Raw genomic sequence first — 17460 nt, 5'->3', positions numbered from 1 at the left:
TGAAATTGTCAGCAGCTGATTTGTATTTCAAGTCATGTCAGAATTAATTATAATGCATATTTAAAAAAAGAAAAGTACTACGCAACGCATAAAAAACAATGAAAATAATGGGGAAAAAAGGTCTAGTCTCCTCTGTGTTCCAACCTGACCCTCGGAACAACAAGGTTCATCAGACATCCGTGATTATTGTGGGAAAGTGTAGAGTTGTCCCTTTGCATTTTGCTGTGAATTAGTCTCTGACCACATCTGGTCCTAATGTTGTCAAGATGCTGTATTTATCCCCCTAAAGCAGGTTAATGCATATTCCATAAATGCAAAGGACTGAATTGGAAGCACTTTGCAACCATCATGCAGTCAAAATTATGCTCAATTATGCTTAATTTTGCTAATCTGCATAATAAATACCCACATTTATAAGGGAGGACAGAGTAGTGGAACAAAAACGTCCAGCTGTAAACATGGTAGCTTTCTACAATATAAATAGCAACGAGAATCAAAGCCAGAATAGTGCAGAAGGTGTCAGACATGTCAAATTCTAAATTTTAAAACACATACTGTATGCAGCACTTTCACATAACTCAAACAAACCCAACTTGAAATATTTGTAGAAGAGACTACAGAATCACTCCTGTAATATAACAACATTCTCTTTAACTACACCCTCCCCTCTTAAGCATCCATCATTCATTACAGCAAATTCGTCAGTGTTTAATTAGCGATGCTTTTTCACAAACATATGAAAAATCGAGCAGGATTAATTTCCATCATTTCCCCTATTAAATGACACGGGCAAATTACCATAGCACCAGTAAAAATAACAAAGACTCAAATCCACTCACAACCAGAAACAGACTCTCTAGGTACACACAGTAGGTGTATTGTAGAACTCTGATGATCACATTTCACAGTCCAGTTTTTCATGTTTAGACGGGTAATTTTTAGGAAAACAATAATCCCTCAGTGGCAATCATCCTCTTCTTTCTGAACTGTTCCTTATCCACTGGTTTGCCTGCTCTAAATGTTTAATTTCTTTTGGACAACATGTGTGTAACACCAAAATCTGCTTCACAAACTTTCTGATTCGAGACACTCTAATCTCTCCTCCTAGTGTTTCCTTAACTGAAAACCTCAAGAATGACAAAACTGAGTCATTTGGGAAGGTGGAAGGCTGTGACCTTGAGTAAACAATCATACTGCACTAGACACGACTCCAGTCTGACAGAATCCAGGCAGGTGGATTCAATGAGGGACACAGAGAAATGGTGACGTAACGATAAAGCCCTGAGAAAGTGGAGAAAAAGAAAACACAGGAAAAAAAGCTGCTCATGAAGGTCAAAAAACTAATCATAATCATATTATTAATAAGTGTGTTTTCAGTCGCTTATCTATTTAGTATAAGTAAACAGTTTCAAACAAAACACGTTTATGGATCCAGTCATGCAGACTTATACACACAGATCACCCACGCATGCACAAACCCATTCACATAAACACATGCGCATGCGCCGCATGTAGTATCTCCCTGCTGCTATGCTGGATTCATCCAAATATGGTTGAGGGTATTTCCATGGCAACAGCAGACAGAAGGGGTGCAGACTTATGTGGGATGATCTCCAGAGAGAGTCTGCTTGACTTCTGATTCAAACTACTGTTGTATTCGATTCATTCACCAAGGCAGCCGTTCTTTCAGTAGAGTTCCTAAAAGCAAAAACTTGGCCTTGGTTACATTCTGGATGCCATGGCAATTCACCCACACAGCAAAAGCTGCAGGGCATGCTGCAAAACATGTGAGCTATGATTTTTAAGTCATTCTCTAATCATTTTTGACAAACCAGTGCTGAGATTTGTCTCCTTTTTTGTCAACGCTAATATTATATACAGTATAGTTTACATCAGGAGGACATGTGATGCAGAGCTGCTGCAAATCATAAAAAAACAACAGATCATAAATTGCAGAAATGGAGATGACATACACCAACAGGTCAGGGGGTGCAGGCTGGGCTTGGAAGCAACACATATATCACACTGTAATAACAGTCCAGACCATAAAAGAAAAGAACGTCCCTGTTATGTCACCACATAAGTCACAGATATTATAACAAACTGCAAACCAGCTAAAAGATATGGGTGGAAGAGACACTGAGAGTGATCTGTGCCTACCATTGGTAAGACTTCACTGTTCAGTGTGAGGAGAACATTTCACATAAAGGAAAATAGCAGATCATTTCTTAACTTGACATGATCGAATGCCAGTTTGTGCTCTCAAACGCCATGCATGTTAATGTGTGTAAAGACCAGGCTGTGAGTCATGTATGCCAACAGTCATATATCTCAACCCAGCCACTCATTAATGAGGATGCAGCCCTGTGGCACCACAAGGAATTATAGGGCTAAAACAATCAATAGACTGGAGCAGATAGGTGTGCCTGTGAGTCTGCACTGCTAAGAGTGCATGTAAGTCTGTTGGTGATGTGTTAGCTGGGTTCTTTAATTCAGTATTTGTTATTTATTTAGCCAACTGTATGGGAGAAATAAATCCATAATGTTGTTATAATTTAACACTGTGACACTTACACTTTCACTGAATCAAGAAAAAAATTTAGAAATCAAATGTTACTTTGGCATTTAAAGCCACAAGTAAAACATGATCACTCGATCAGTACAGATTTTAATGCTGAATAGAACTGATGATTTTTTTTAAATATAACATCACGAATACTAACCAACACACTTCCTGCTCCATTACTGCATTATTAGGTTCAGTATTAAATCCAAAATTTCAGAAAAACTTAGAACTCAATAGACAATCCAGACATGCAGAATTAAATATCTTTTGTTCATAATAGTAGAAAAAGAGACAGGCCACCGAACTGACTGGCCAGACAATTTTAAGACATTTTAAACCCTTACAAAAAACACGTCATCAAGTATTTTCAAACTGTCCAAGGAAAAGGAATAATCTGCATCATCCTCATGTATGTTCTTTTGGTAAAGTAATTATCCGATGCTAAATGAATGTCTCCTCAAATGGCTTAATCAGAACTTCACTCGGCAGACCACTATGAGTGGGGTACCCACCCATGACCGTGTCTAATTTGTAAGTGCAGTCCGTTTGTGATATAGATGCTAATGGAGGCTAATATTCAATTAACTGGAGTGATTCAGTAGGTTTGACTGAATCAATTCTAACTGGCCAGACAGAGAGGACTAACAGACATGGAGTAAAAACTCTATTTCAAGGAAACATTAATGTTTACTTTCAGGAGAGGAAATGCCAAATTTTGAAAAGCTTCTGTGAGACTGAATTAAAGTTCTAAAGTTTAGCAAGTGTGTCAAAACTTTGAGAGGGAATCTGTGTGGTTAAAATGTTGCTCAACAAATTAATCTGATTCTGACACTACATTATCCCCTTGTAAGTGTAAACACAAAGCTTTGGGTAAGTTTTAGATATCTGTTGGGCAAAGTTCAGTCCGCCCAAGATGCTGCGATGCTTTATTTGAGATTGTTGTAGCCTCAAATTACTGATTTTGCAGCAAAAGGCAATTAAAATAAATAAATAAATAAATTGGTTGCTATTCTGCATAGAATGCTTATTCTATGTAGTAAATCATTTTGCAAGTGAAGTTTTAGGAAGCAACTCTATACGAGTGCCTTGGCAGATCATTTGATCATTTTTCTAATTGTATTTTATTTTAAATACAGTCAACTTAAAAGCTTTTGTTTATCAAAGTTGCACATAAACCTCTTCTTTAACTTTTTGAGAACAGAACGCTTATCTCTATTTTAGAGTCTCTGTCTTTCATCTCCTAGACAAACAGCAGATTCATTGCGGTCAATGGCTTTACCTCAGCTGCCAGAGAAAGACGATGATGAGGATGCTGGAGATGAGGAGAGTGATGAGTGTGGGATGAGTGAGATGATAATGAGCATCATGCTGGCGATGACAACACAAATGATGCGGGCTACGATGATTGAAACACACAGCACTGATATCTGGGGGAGAAGTAGAATTGAAAAGAATTGTGTTTTTGGTATTTCAATGCAAATCACAAAATGCTGTTTCCATTCTATCATAGACCTGTTTTGCTGACTACAAATTGGGTAACAAAAGGTGTTGAAATAATTATTCATCCTATGTTAATTAACAGTTGGCATGACAACTAACACTGAGGCTGCTATAGCGGAGCTTTCAGAAATACAAATGCACAGATTACCATGTAATGAATGTCCTTTTCAATGTTCCTTTTACTAGGACCAGGGAACATTTCTTAGTGACACAAAAGCATTAAGTCCGATTAATTAGCAAAATCAACTAGAATGTATCTTTGGCATACGAGTATATACTGATGAAACTACGTGTCTATGTCCCACAAACCATCGTTTACACATCTGTCAAATTCTGATGCTAAAAGCAAAAGAAGATCGAGTCACTGAGCAAATTGCTTCTCAAAACAGAGAAAAAAAATTCAATTTTACTCTTGCACTGCCGTCTGATTCAAAGAAAGGACGTCAACAGGAGTAAAATGTGAGTTTATTGAAAACTGAATCTGTATTTGGTGACATATCTGTTGCTGTGAAGAAAAATTGATACTGCACAATCTAAAACATCTTTAGGGAGTGAGTTGAGCTGGATATAAAACAAATTAAGCTAATCGTGTTACTTTGCTGTGACACCTACTGAGTTTTTAAGAAGATGAATGACATTGTTTTTATGAAAGTACTGGGCTGGGATTCAAAATCTCCAAATGGCCATTCTTTGCAAGTGAGATTGCCTGATAGGCATGTATTCATTAGTTTAGTGCAACTTTCATTGTAAATCTGATGCAGAAGAAAGGGATATAGTGAATGCAAAATATGAAGCAAATTGCATTGCTTTTTGAATTCCTCTCATATCAGCTTTCTTATGTCTGTATTTGCTTCAGTGACATTTTTTTTTTTTTTTTGCCTGGGTTTTATGCATTCACTTTCAATGGACTCAGTGTGGGTTGAGCAGGAGAGCCTTTTTCCTAGGGGACCTACAAGAAATCAAACATTAATCAACACAACAGAAAGTCGCTTTAAAGTCAAACTGACCTGCCGACGAGAAGAAACTCTCCCACCACTTTCTTGCGTTTCATCGCCATGAGAATGTTGCGAACGGTCATGCCTTCACAAAAACATGCCACTACTCTGGCCTTGGGCAGGTGTGCCTTCAGTCTCAACAGCAGACGATCAAAGCTCTGCTCTCCAGCGTTGCTCCAGATTTTACCTAGAGGAAAATGCGTGAAAAAGCAATAAGTCTCTGACCCTTATGATGTGCTTGTTTTTATTCCCTCACCTGAAAAGAAGATCCTGGGAATTTGTTGTGGCAAAATGTCTTTCCTTCGCAAATAAAAAGTGGAAATATTTAGTGAATAAGGTTTTTTTTATTATTATATATGATTCAAATACGGAGCACCTTCCTTTTTTATTGGATGTCTACCGTGGGTGTTAGGAAGTAATGTGCTAGCTTATTAGTGTTGTCAATATTAACCATAAGAGGTAGCAAATAAACAAAACCAATAACTGACAGAAGTGCTCTTCCACATGCATAAACAGCACTTGGTGGGAATTCAATCTCTTGTAGATGTATTTTCCTTCATTATTTTTGCGTCTGAACAAACATTAAATTAAGATAACATTAAAATGATTAAATTAATCCCAATTCAAACATTAAGTTAATATAGATTCTGTCTGGTTACATAATCTGTGGTTATTTTGACCTCCGTCATCTTTACCTGAGTGGGCTATACAGATGCCCTCCTTGGCCGCCATGTCTTTGAATGCTTCCATGCCACTCTCACCATAGTTCCCTGGACAAATAAGAAAAGGACAGCCAAAGCAGCTTTAGTGTCGGGATAAAATTACTTTCACAACAGCAGAGAAAATCCAACTATTCAGATATATGCAATGTCTTGCAAGCGTATCCATAGTTCATCATTAGAACTTTTCAACATTTTCATGATACAATGACAACCCTTTTTTTGTTCTACAGTATATGATATGCCAAAACAACAGGTCATAATTCCGAAGAAAAAGGATACCTGCTTTTTCAAATTCTTTTAAAATAAAAGTATAACAAGTGTGGTGTGAATGCAAATTGAGCTATCTTGAGTAAACATTGCTTGTAGAACCAACTTTAGTTTCAATTTACAGCTTCGCAGATCCAGAGATAAACCTTTTTCTTGAAATCTTTTTGCAGAACAGCTCGAGCGCAGTCAGATTGGATAAAAAGCATCTAAGAACCTCCTTTGCCAAGTCTTACCAAATATTCCTTCTTAGATTTAGATTTGAATTTTGACTAGATCATTCTAATATGCTCTGATCTAAATGATATCATTGTTGCTCTGTCTGGATGTTTATAGTTATTGTTTTGATAGAAACGTGGTAAAAACCAGCTCCTTGTTCTACACTTTGCTTCGTACAGAGGCAAAGTGCTTCGACCCTCGGAGTGCCGAGCCGAACGACATCTTTGTCAGCAATAAAATGTCCTAAACATTCCTCTTGCTCTGACTTTAATTCCTCAATATTTGGAAGCGTGGACAACACAGATTGAACCGCTTCATTCGCTTCCCCTGCTGCCGTTGGTAACTACAATCATAGGCAGACTGCAATTCTAAAACTTCACATAAAATCCAAATCATTGTTCACAACTCCTTAAATTAGCTGAATGGCCCAGATGAAATATATCCTGAGAAATCCATCTTTCTGGGAGAAATCCCAGAAGAGCACTGACGGGAGAGGAGAATCAAGCAGAATTGTGTAGGAAAGTAAAGACCAGGCTAATGTGTGCCACACTCTTTCCATTTTAAGATAATGTAGTGAACAGTGCTCAGTGAGATGTTTAAATGTTTTCATGCGTTATTGTAAGGCAGCCTAAAAACATTTCCATATTTTCCTCCCCGATCTGTCTACTGTATTCCTTGGTCTTCATGATGCTCTTTATTCTCTAACAAACCTCTGAGGCCTTCACATTTCTATTTATCCTGAGATTAAGCAACACATGACTCTGTGTTACTAATTAGGTGACTTCTGAATCAAGCATCTTAAAAGGAGGTCATTGAGGGGTATGCATGCCACATTTGTCTTATTGTATTTTCAAAAATATAAGAAAAATACTTTGTGTTGTTCAACTACATAAAATAAAAAATATATATATCTTGGAATTTGTGGTTTTAATTTGAAAAATGTGAAAACATTTAAGAGGTAAGAATACTTTTGCACATGCCGTGTATACTGACAGCAGCAACTTGATTTCTTCTGAACCACCCTTAGCAGTTTGACTTCATGCCAATGAAAGCATATCCCCATCGTTGCTCCCCTTTCTTTGCCAGAGAAAGTGGGTGACCTGAAATTTATGCTAATGAAGGGTTGTGCACACTGGCAACAAATGTGATAGGATTCCCCTCTCTGGTTTCTAATTCTAACTCTCCCCACTTGATTGAAGGAAATATCAAAGCTCTCCAATCCATCTCTGCTTTTAAGCCTCTAATATGTTCAAACACCAACTACTTTCTAACTGGGCATTACTGATCTGTTTTCAACATAAATTGATATTTAAAAAAACAAAAGGAGAAATATGAAATGATATAGATGAAAAAAGGAAGAGCTGGATCATTATGTGAAAAAAGAGAACAGAGAGAAAAGACAAGGGAACCGTGGGAAATGAAACAGACAAAGGCTCCTGATCCCAAACCACCGTACCGCTCACAGTGTGTGTAGTTAGACCAATGATGAGGGTGGTGGAGTGAAGTGTAAAGTCCTGTAATTAGTGTCTCAGTGAGAGGAGTGGGAGACAGATGGCAGAGACCATCCTTCCCATGTGTACTTTGAGACGTACACACACATTCTCGCTCACCCCTTCACTGTGGCACAATTATCCCAATCTATAGAGCTTGTAACCTACTTCATTCTGGAGTCAGGATTTATGTGGAAGACCTTCTCTTTTCAGACTCTCTCCATTCTTCTGTTTCTGTCCTTCAGATACATATGCCTGGGTACTACTAAATACTGCTAGCACACCGCCCACAAATACACTGAACACACGCGGATATCCATTCATCAATCTGAAACAGGTCAGAACCACAAAGAAGACAGCGTGGGCCATGACTACTGCATCGAAAATGTCTTCCATTTGTGGGATTATTTCTACAAAATGTACAGTTCTATCTGTACAGAACATGTTTCCAAAACTTGTTCTGGAAACAGAGAGACCATATCAGGTGTCCAAGAAATCATGATCTGACATAAATTTGTTATAAAAGTATTACTGATTAAACTTTAGCTTTAACAACATAAAGCTACATCATTTTTAAAGTTTAATCAGTAATACTTTTATAACACATTTATGTACGATCATGATTTCTTAAAGACATTTTGAATAATGTCAACTTTGTATTAAAAGTGTCATGATTTGCGAAATGACACTTTATGACAACTGTCATAAATATTCATGAAGACTTAATCATGTTCATGACAGGTGTTATGTCATGTTTATGACGGTGTCATGACAGTCTTATTCACAACCCGTCAACTAAAGTGTTACCAAAATACCTTATTAATCTCACTGAGTATATATTTTTATCTCCTTCAAACAAGTAGTGCTTTCTATTATCACAGAAGCAAAAATAAAAGCAATATAACTTATATACAAAGACATGAGTCTTTTAGGCCTTCAGTTCCCCCGCTGCCTGCAGCCCACCCTGAAATCCATCCTCATTTTCTGCTTCCCCTCTCCTTCTTGTCAAAGCTTGACTCTGAGAAAAACATGTAGTGATTCTTTTCTCCCTTTTTTTACTGCATTAAAGGCCCCAGCCGTTTCACATTCTTCTTGATCTTTCTCCTTCCCCCATCTTCTCCCAGACTTCCTCAAATGGTTCATCACATCAGTCGAGGTGTTTGAAAAAGCATTAAAGTTTCTTCAGACGAATATAAAATTATTTATGTACATGTGCATTTTAAAAAAAAAATCAACAAAATAGGTAATTAATTTCATTATCTGAATTAAAAAATAAATTCTATAAATTCATTAGACACTGATACATTTTAATACATTACATTTTGTCCTCCCATACCAACTTTACCTTACCTTACAGACCATGATGTGCTGCAAGATAAAGTGACAGGAAAACAAAAATGATTCACGGACTATGGAAACAGAAAGAGAGATAAAGCCAGGAGAACAGAGGCATAGACGGTATCAACAGGACCCGAACCAAAAGATTCAGAAACAAGAGACAGAAATGAGAAAAAGTGAAAAAGACTAAAAGAGCACACTTGAACAGAGGCAGAGGTGGAGAGAAGCCTGGCATCTTGATTAATTGAGAGATTGATCAATTGTGCTTAGAGTGAGGGTGGGTGACACATGAAATTTCAGGTCAATGAGCTCAATTGAGCAGAACTCAACAGAGCCGAGCAGAGAAAGTTGAATCTCGGCAAAGACAAGGAAAGCAGACAACATGCTGACCTCATTGTGGGAGGGGTTGATTGTGACTCATACTGCAAGTAATTATTGGTGCTTTATCATTAAACTAACAACTATTTGAGGCAGGTTAAGGTAATTGCATACTCCCAATAAAATATATTTATTTATTGGAAACCAAAGGAACACTCTCCACTCTTATGAAGGTAATTCTGCAAGCAGCAAGTCTGTTAAACAGATAAGGTCCCTTTGCAAAACGTTAAATATTTTCCACAGTTAATATCTGAAAACTGCTGTGTATCACAACAACTGCAAGAAAAATTGCTAAAATGTTTGAAAAAAAAAGCCTTACTCTATATTTTGTAACATCTATGACAGATGTTTGTTTTGAATGTTTGTGTAAATACTATGAACCAGACATATTTTTACTAAAGCTCATCACACTTTAAGCATTTCACAATTTAGAAATCAGAGTTGTAAAAACTTGACTGTCAGAGCAAGTTTCCCTGTTGCTAATTTCTGAATTCTCTGGTGGCAAAAACAAATTGACACTTTTGCAAATTGCATGTATCTAAATAGGGAATTTGTTTCACTTATTTGTTCAAATGTTTCTGACATTCTGTTGTCAATAACTGTTAATACACTGAAATTTGAAATAGTAAAGCTCTGCATCTCTTTCATTGCACATACCGTTATAAATAAAATAGAATCTAAATCAGTAGGAGGCGCTACTTCAGGTGACCACATATGGAGAACTAACAGACTTCAGTCCTTAAATACAGATAAAGAAAGAAAGCAGAGAAATATGATTTTCCGATTCTACTCGTCTGACTAATGACGCCGCACAGAGCTCAGTGGAAATCTATTTATGCAGTAATGTGTTTTAAGTTATTTCATATCCAGTAGAACTTAAAAGGCCTTTGTTGTTTTTTACTTGTGCTTTGCAATTCATCTAAGAACTACAGTATGCTTTAGCAACTTCTACTTGGTTCATATTAAATGCTTAATGTGTCTTATTGGTCATTTTTCTGACATTTTTCTGATATGTGGGAAAGCATTAAAAAGAGAAAACAGAAAATTAGAAAACAACTTCTACAAGCCGCAGAAAATTTTATAAAGCATCTTAAATGGCGACAAATTGAACGAATGACGCATCAATAACATCCCCCCCCCTGAAAATCATACTCAACCCAACTTTCTTAGTAAAGGTGTGAAAGTAAAAAAAAAAAGTTTTGAGTCTCCGGAGATTGCTAGAACAGCCATGAACACTGTTTTGTTTTGCAGACTTTAAATGGAAAAGTGAAACAAACAGAATGCACTCACACTTTTGGATGCATGTACTACACAAAATTTTCAGGATCATCAAGTTATTCTCTCAAATATTCCATCCTTGTCCAGTAGTGTTTCATTACTTCAGTGTAATCATTGTGCTGATATTACATGTATTATTCAGCTTCAGGTACATCAGTGTCCCCTGTCTTTGGCTCCCAGATGGTAATAGAAATTAATGAATCTCTCACAAGCGCACACACACACACGCACATACCAATCTTTCTCTCATTTGGTATCTTCTGAATGCTGATTGCTCTCCTAGCCTAAGCTTTCCTCCTCTCTTTCCTTCCTAATCCTTTCTCTCTTTTGGGTGCCTGGGATAGCTTGTGTATTTTTTTCCTTTTTTTTTTTTAAACAAAGGCAATGCCTGACATTGAATGTCACACCAAGGTTATACCAGCTTGTCTGTGTGAGTACAAAATCCAACACTTTTCTGGCAAACATACACATTTGTACACAGTGCAACAAGCACTCCTGAAATTCCCACACAGCAACACCACACGCATCTCGTCTTGTTGCTAAAATTAAAAGGCAAGCTCCCAGAAACGCGTTTGTATGGAGATTAGTCACAGTGAAGGAAAAATGGTAACGCCACACACGAGACAAATGTTATTCCTGACTCCTCATGCAGGGGGATAAATATACCACATCTTTTAAATGCAAGTTGGTTTTCAGGTAAGACTGTTTAAGAGAATATACACAGCCGTGCATAAATATTGATGAGTTGAGATGGGTTATGAGACAACCTCTCAAACTTTGAAGACCTCACATAGCGCTACCCTTGTTTGCTTTTATTGTTGATGAATGGCAATAAGAACCTTACTGTTAAAAGCAAGCCGCAAAAAAAAGTACAGACATCAACTAAAAGTTGACTTGTGGAAGAGGCAGAAATTAAACATTTTTTGATATACATGCAAAACACAATGGATGGGCATTCTTGGAAGACACAGAAATCCATCTTGCAATGGCTCAGATTAAAGTCTATTAATGTGTTAAAATGGCCCAGTCAAAGTTTTGACTAAATCCATACGAGAAACTGAGGTAAAACTTGAATGACTATAGTGTGTTGTTTAGCTCAATATTTATGACGTCTCAGTCACATTCAGATGAAAACACATGTGACTAATTCAGCTCCATATCAGAAGTTGTCATATAAAGGCTGTCAGTCATGACCAGCTTTTTTTTTTCTTTTTTTGTTTTAGGGTTAGGGTAGGGTTGGTGCAGACTGGTGACTTTGAAATGGGTCTTTTTAATTTAGAAGTGTGGATGTGTGTTTTGCCCAAAAGGGCTTAAAATATTATAGTGCTTCCCATTTGTAATAGCACTAATAATCCCTGCACAGCTTGTCTCTACTAACTTCAATATGAAAAAACTATTTTCTCAGTGGACAAAGTTAACATGACAGCAGACAACCATAAGTCCTGAAATGAAATAATATTTCTTCTTTTTTTGACAACACTCCGGTCACTGGAAATCACATGAATATACTGGAGTATGATTCTTCTGAGTGAAGCCATGGAAACAATTTTATTTGTCTTGTGGGCCTCTTTCAGAATAGAGACTCAAATCACCACCTAATCAGTCTGAAACTTGGAAATGGTGCGATTGGTTCAGGATGAGTCTGAATTCACTAAAATCCTTCCTGATCAGAGCAGTCACTCAGACACAGCTTCTGTCTGCCTGCATTTGGTATTTCTCCCACACATCGGATAACATACAAATTTGCGAACATAGCAGCCATTAGTAAAGAAATAAGTTACTCTGTCTCTTTGGCAATCAAATTTATGTATAACAACAAAATTGAGCACGGGAGACACAATAGTGAGACATTCTTTAGTCTTTCATCCCCACACTAAAGAATGTCTTAGTGCAACAAAGACTGTCGTTGTTGCACAATAGATAGAGATCTATTGTGTCTATTTAAATGGACACAATATATGTCTATTTCAAAGACATCCTCCCATTAAGACGTCTTGCATAATATGTCAAGAACAAAACAGAGACCTATAGCAAGGGGAAAATATTCACACCATTACAGATTTTTTCAGTTTTTGCTTCTTTTTTTTTGGTTTCACTTAAAACGATTCAACTCCAAAAGCAAATTTGAAATTTAGACAAAACTAACCATGGTAAATAAAGCATTATGTTTTGAAATGATTGTGACATACTGTATATTAAGAGAAAAAAGCAATCCCACCAATATGTATGACTGTTGTTACATAGGTTTGGTTTGGAAAGATGTTTTTCCTTTGATGAATGAAATCACTATTTGCAAACTAGATTTTGTGCTTATTCTGGTTATCTTTGTCTGATGTTAAAATTAGTCTCAGGATCTGAACATTTAGGTAAGACAAAAATAAAAATAAAAAAACGGGAAAAAAAACAGAGTAAATACTTTTACACAGTATATTTGAAATGGTTGTGATGGATTAGATGTTTAATTAGCTGATTCCAAACATCCTACTGCTTAATTAGTTTGCTGAGTATTTGAGGAGTGTTTCACTTTTATCTCTTCTCATCTCCTCATGAACACCAAGCAGGCAATTACTCAGGATTGTAAGTCCTCAACAAATTTTGTGACATCTTTTATTTCTATTTTTCCTTTTACAAACTTCTATTGGATGACAACTGAACTAAAACAGTTTTGTCTTTATCCATCCATCCATCCATCCATCTTCTTCCGCTTATCCGAGGTCGGGTCGCGGGGGTAGCAGCTTCAGAAGGGAGGCCCAGACTTCCCTCTCCCCAGCCACTTCTTCTAGCTCCTCCGGGGGAATCCCGAGGCGTTCCCAGGCCAGCCGAGAGACATAGTCCCTCCAGCGTGTCCTGGGTCTTCCCCGGGGCCTCCTCCCGGTGGGACGTGCCCGGAACACCTCACCAGGGAGGCGTCTAGGAGGCATCCTGACCAGATGCCCGAGCCACCTCAACTGGCTCCTCTCGATGTGAAGGAGCAGCGGCTCTACTCTGAGTCCCTCCCGGATGACTGAGCTTCTCACCCTATCTCTAAGGGAGAGCCCAGCCACCCTACGGAGAAAACCCATTTCGGCCGCTTGTATCCGCGATCTCGTTCTTTCGGTCATGACCCAAAGCTCATGACCATAGATGAGGGTGGGAACGTAGATCGACCGGTAAATCGAGAGCTTCGCTTTTTGGCTCAGCTCTCTCTTCACCACGACGGACCGGTACAGCGCCCGCTTGACAGCAGACGCTGCGCCAATCCGCCTGTCGATCTCCCGCTCCCTTCTTCCCCCATTCGTGAACAAGATCCCGAGATACTTAAACTCCTCCACTTGGGGCAGGACACCCCCCCTGACCCGGAGAAGGCACTCTACCCTTTTCCGGCTCAAGACCATGGCCTCGGATTTGGAGGCACTGATCCTCATCCCGGCCGCGTCACACTCGGCTGCGAACCGCTCCAGCGAGAGCTGCAGATCACGATCTGATGAAGCCAAAAGGACCACATCGTCTGCAAAAAGCAGAGATGAGATCCTAAGGCCACCAAATCGGATCCCCTCAACACCTTGGCTGCGCCTAGAAATTCTGTCCATGAAAGTGATGAACAGAATCGGTGACAAAGGGCAGCCCTGGCGGAGTCCAACTCTCACCGGAAACGAGCCCGACTTACTGCCGGCAATGCGGACCAGACTCTGACACCGGTCATACAGGGACCTGACAGCCCGTATCAAAGGGCCCGGTACCCCATACTCCCGGAGAACCCCCCACAGGGCTCCCCGAGGGACACGGTCGAACGCCTTCTCCAGGTCCACAAAACACATGTAGACTGGTTGGGCGAACTCCCATGCACCCTCCAGGACCCTGCCGAGGGTGTAGAGCTGGTCCAGCGTTCCACGACCAGGACGAAAACCACACTGCTCTTCCTGAATCCGAGGTTCGACTATCCGACGGACCCTCCTCTCCAGGACCCCTGAATAGACCTTGCCAGGGAGGCTTAAGAGTGCGACCCCTCTATAATTGGAGCACACCCTCCGGTCCCCCTTTTTGAACAGGGGGACCACCACCCCAGTCTGCCAATCCAGGGGAACTGCCCCCGATGTCCATGCGACATTGCAGAGTCGCGTCAACCAACACAACCCTACAACATCCAGAGCCTTAAGGAACTCCGGGCGGATCTCATCCACCCCCGGGGCCCTGCCACCAAGGAGCTTTTTAACCACCTCGGCGACCTCGTCCCCAGAGATTGGAGAGCCCAACCCAGAGTCCCCAGGCTCCGCTTCCTCAGTGGAAGGCATGTTGGTGGGATTGAGGAGGTCTTCGAAGTACTCTGCCCACCGGCCCACAACGTCCCGAGTAGAGGTCAGCAGCACACCATCCCCACTATAAACAGTGTTGGTGCTGCACCGCTTCCCCCCCCTGAGACGCCGGATGGTGGACCAGAATCGCCTCGAAGCCGTACGGAAGTCTTTCTCCATGGCCTCTCCAAACTCCTCCCACGCCCGGGTTTTTGCCTCAGCAACCGCCCGAGCCGCATGCCGCTTCGCCCGCCGGTACCCATCAGCTACTTCCGGAGTCCCACAGGCCAAAAAGGCCCGATAGGACTCCTTCTTCAGCCTGACGGCATCCCTCACCGAAGGTGTCCACCAGCGGGTTCGAGGGTTGCCGCCGCGACAGGCACCGACAACCTTGCGGCCACAGCTCCGATCGGCCGCCTCGACAATGGAGGCACGGAACACGGTCCACTCAGACTCCATGTCCCCCACCTCCCCCGGGACGTGTTCGAAGTTTTGCCGGAGATGGGAGTTAAAGCTCCGTCTCACAGGGGATTCCGCCAGACGTTCCCAGCAGACCCTCACAACACGTTTGGGCCTGCCAGGTCTGACCGGCTTTCGCCCCCACCACCGGAGCCAACTCACCACCAGGTAGTGGTCAGTGGACAGCTCCGCACCTCTCTTCACCCGAGTGTCCAAGACATACGGCCGCAGATCCGATGAAACGATGACAAAGTCGATCATCGAACTGCGGCCTAGGGTGTCCTGGTGCCAAGTGCACATATGGACACCCTTATGCTTGAACATGGTGTTCGTTATGGACAATCCATGGCGAGCACAGAAGTCCAGCAACAGAACACCGCTCGAGTTCAGGTCGGGCGGGCCGTTCCTCCCAACCACGCCCCTCCAGGTCTCACTGTCATTGCCCACGTGAGCGTTGAAGTCCCCCAGCAGAACAAGGGAGTCCCCAGGAGGAGCACTCTCCAGTACCCCCTCTAAGGACTCCAAAAAGGGTGGGTAATCTGAACTGTCGTTCGGCCCGTAAGCACAAACGACAGTCAGAACCCGTCCCCCCACCCGTAGGCGGAGGGATGCTACCCTCTCGTTCACCGGGGTAAACCCCAACGTACAGAAAAAATACAGAAAAAATTATCGAGGGCTCAGAATGAAATGAACAATCTTTGGAATTTAAGAGTCTTTGTAAATCATACATAAATCTAAGTATTTTAGATGTGTGAGCTGCAGTTTTACATGCAAAGCCAATCACGCTTGTTAAATAAATTTAATAAAGTTCAGCATCAGCTATTTTTCCTCATTTATATTATAAATGATACACTCTGCTTCCATCCCCCCCATTATCTGAATGCTTTCATAAAGCTGCCACACCATATGTTGATTGGACACACTGTGCCTTCATAGAGACATACCGCCCTTACACACACATGGCAACTCCAGCAAAACAGATATCTGAAAAGCCTGATGACAAAGTCTTTTAAGTGAAAAGGTGTATCTCTCTGTGAATGTCTGTGCTTATCGCTTTTCAGGAACAGCAAACCCTGTTTGTGGACATCTGCAGAGATTGGATTGCTTTGTCCTCCACCTCAGCTAGTAGCTGCACTATCTCCACCATTTCCCCGCAGTAAACTGGGTGACTGAGTAACTCAACGTCCCAGCATGTCAATCAATGAAGAAGGGCAACTGAAGGATTATTTCTTTTTCTTCAAAAAAAATATCCATAGCATAAAATCTTCCCATAGGTCTCTACATGTTTCTCTGAAGCCTTTCTCTAGAGTTTTGGATATTTATTCATGGTGATTCTTTCTCAATCAAAATCACCAAGCACTCTATCTACTCTGGCATAGCTGCTGCTCTGCTTCCCCTGACCTTTTTGTTCAGACTGTCCTGCAGGCATCACCTACTAATCTACTTCCCTAGTTTTGGACACAACTGCTTTATCAGCTTTCTGGCAGGCTTCAACCCAGCCAATGCAATTAAATTTCTACCATCCTCACCTTCGTAAGGTGAAAACGTCAGCCTTAAACAACTCTGCTGCAGTGGCAGTGCTGCAAACTATTTACCTTACCCTTTTCTTTCAGCTGGTAAAATAACCCTATTTTATTTTTTAAGCTTTTTTTACTTTGCTTTTCTCTTTGGTTAAGTAAGAAGCTTCTAATAGGATATTATATAGTTCACATTACTCCTTGGACATTGTGCATATACTGGAGCAAAGAAATGTGAATAGTAGCCATGGATCGGATTGTAGTATCAAAGTGGAAAAAAAGGCCCAGTTACAAAACCACAAGTTTAGAAATCACTAAATACAGCTGTAGTTTAATATATGATTTTTTTCTTTGTGTTCTAGAAATACAGTAATAATAATAAACAAATATTATGATAAAAAATAACTTCAATAACAAATGTGTTAGAAGGCTTTTGAAGCCATAGGATTAATTGTTGCTTTTC

The 17460-nt window shown here is 40.3% G+C and overlaps 1 protein-coding gene across 3 annotated transcripts in view; it reads right to left on the bottom strand.

Moving 5' to 3' along the window:
• The window catches only part of grm5b (glutamate receptor, metabotropic 5b), a 78401-nt gene that overhangs the window by 46658 nt on the left and 14283 nt on the right, over positions 1 to 17460 (bottom strand). For all 3 annotated transcript variants that reach the window (XM_032545285.1, XM_032545284.1, XM_032545286.1), the window contains exons 5-6: positions 5757 to 5831; positions 5074 to 5248 (exon numbers count right to left, since the gene is read on the bottom strand). In XM_032545285.1, coding sequence (XP_032401176.1) covers positions 5074 to 5248; positions 5757 to 5831 — 250 coding nt within the window. The remainder of the gene's footprint in view (positions 1 to 5073; positions 5249 to 5756; positions 5832 to 17460) is intronic.

Source organism: Xiphophorus hellerii, chromosome 18 (genome assembly GCF_003331165.1).
Source record: "Xiphophorus hellerii strain 12219 chromosome 18, Xiphophorus_hellerii-4.1, whole genome shotgun sequence".
In the NCBI taxonomy this organism is placed as follows: domain Eukaryota; kingdom Metazoa; phylum Chordata; class Actinopteri; order Cyprinodontiformes; family Poeciliidae; genus Xiphophorus; species Xiphophorus hellerii.
Note: the sequence above shows the minus strand (reverse complement) of the source record. Positions and strands in the feature narration are given on the sequence as shown.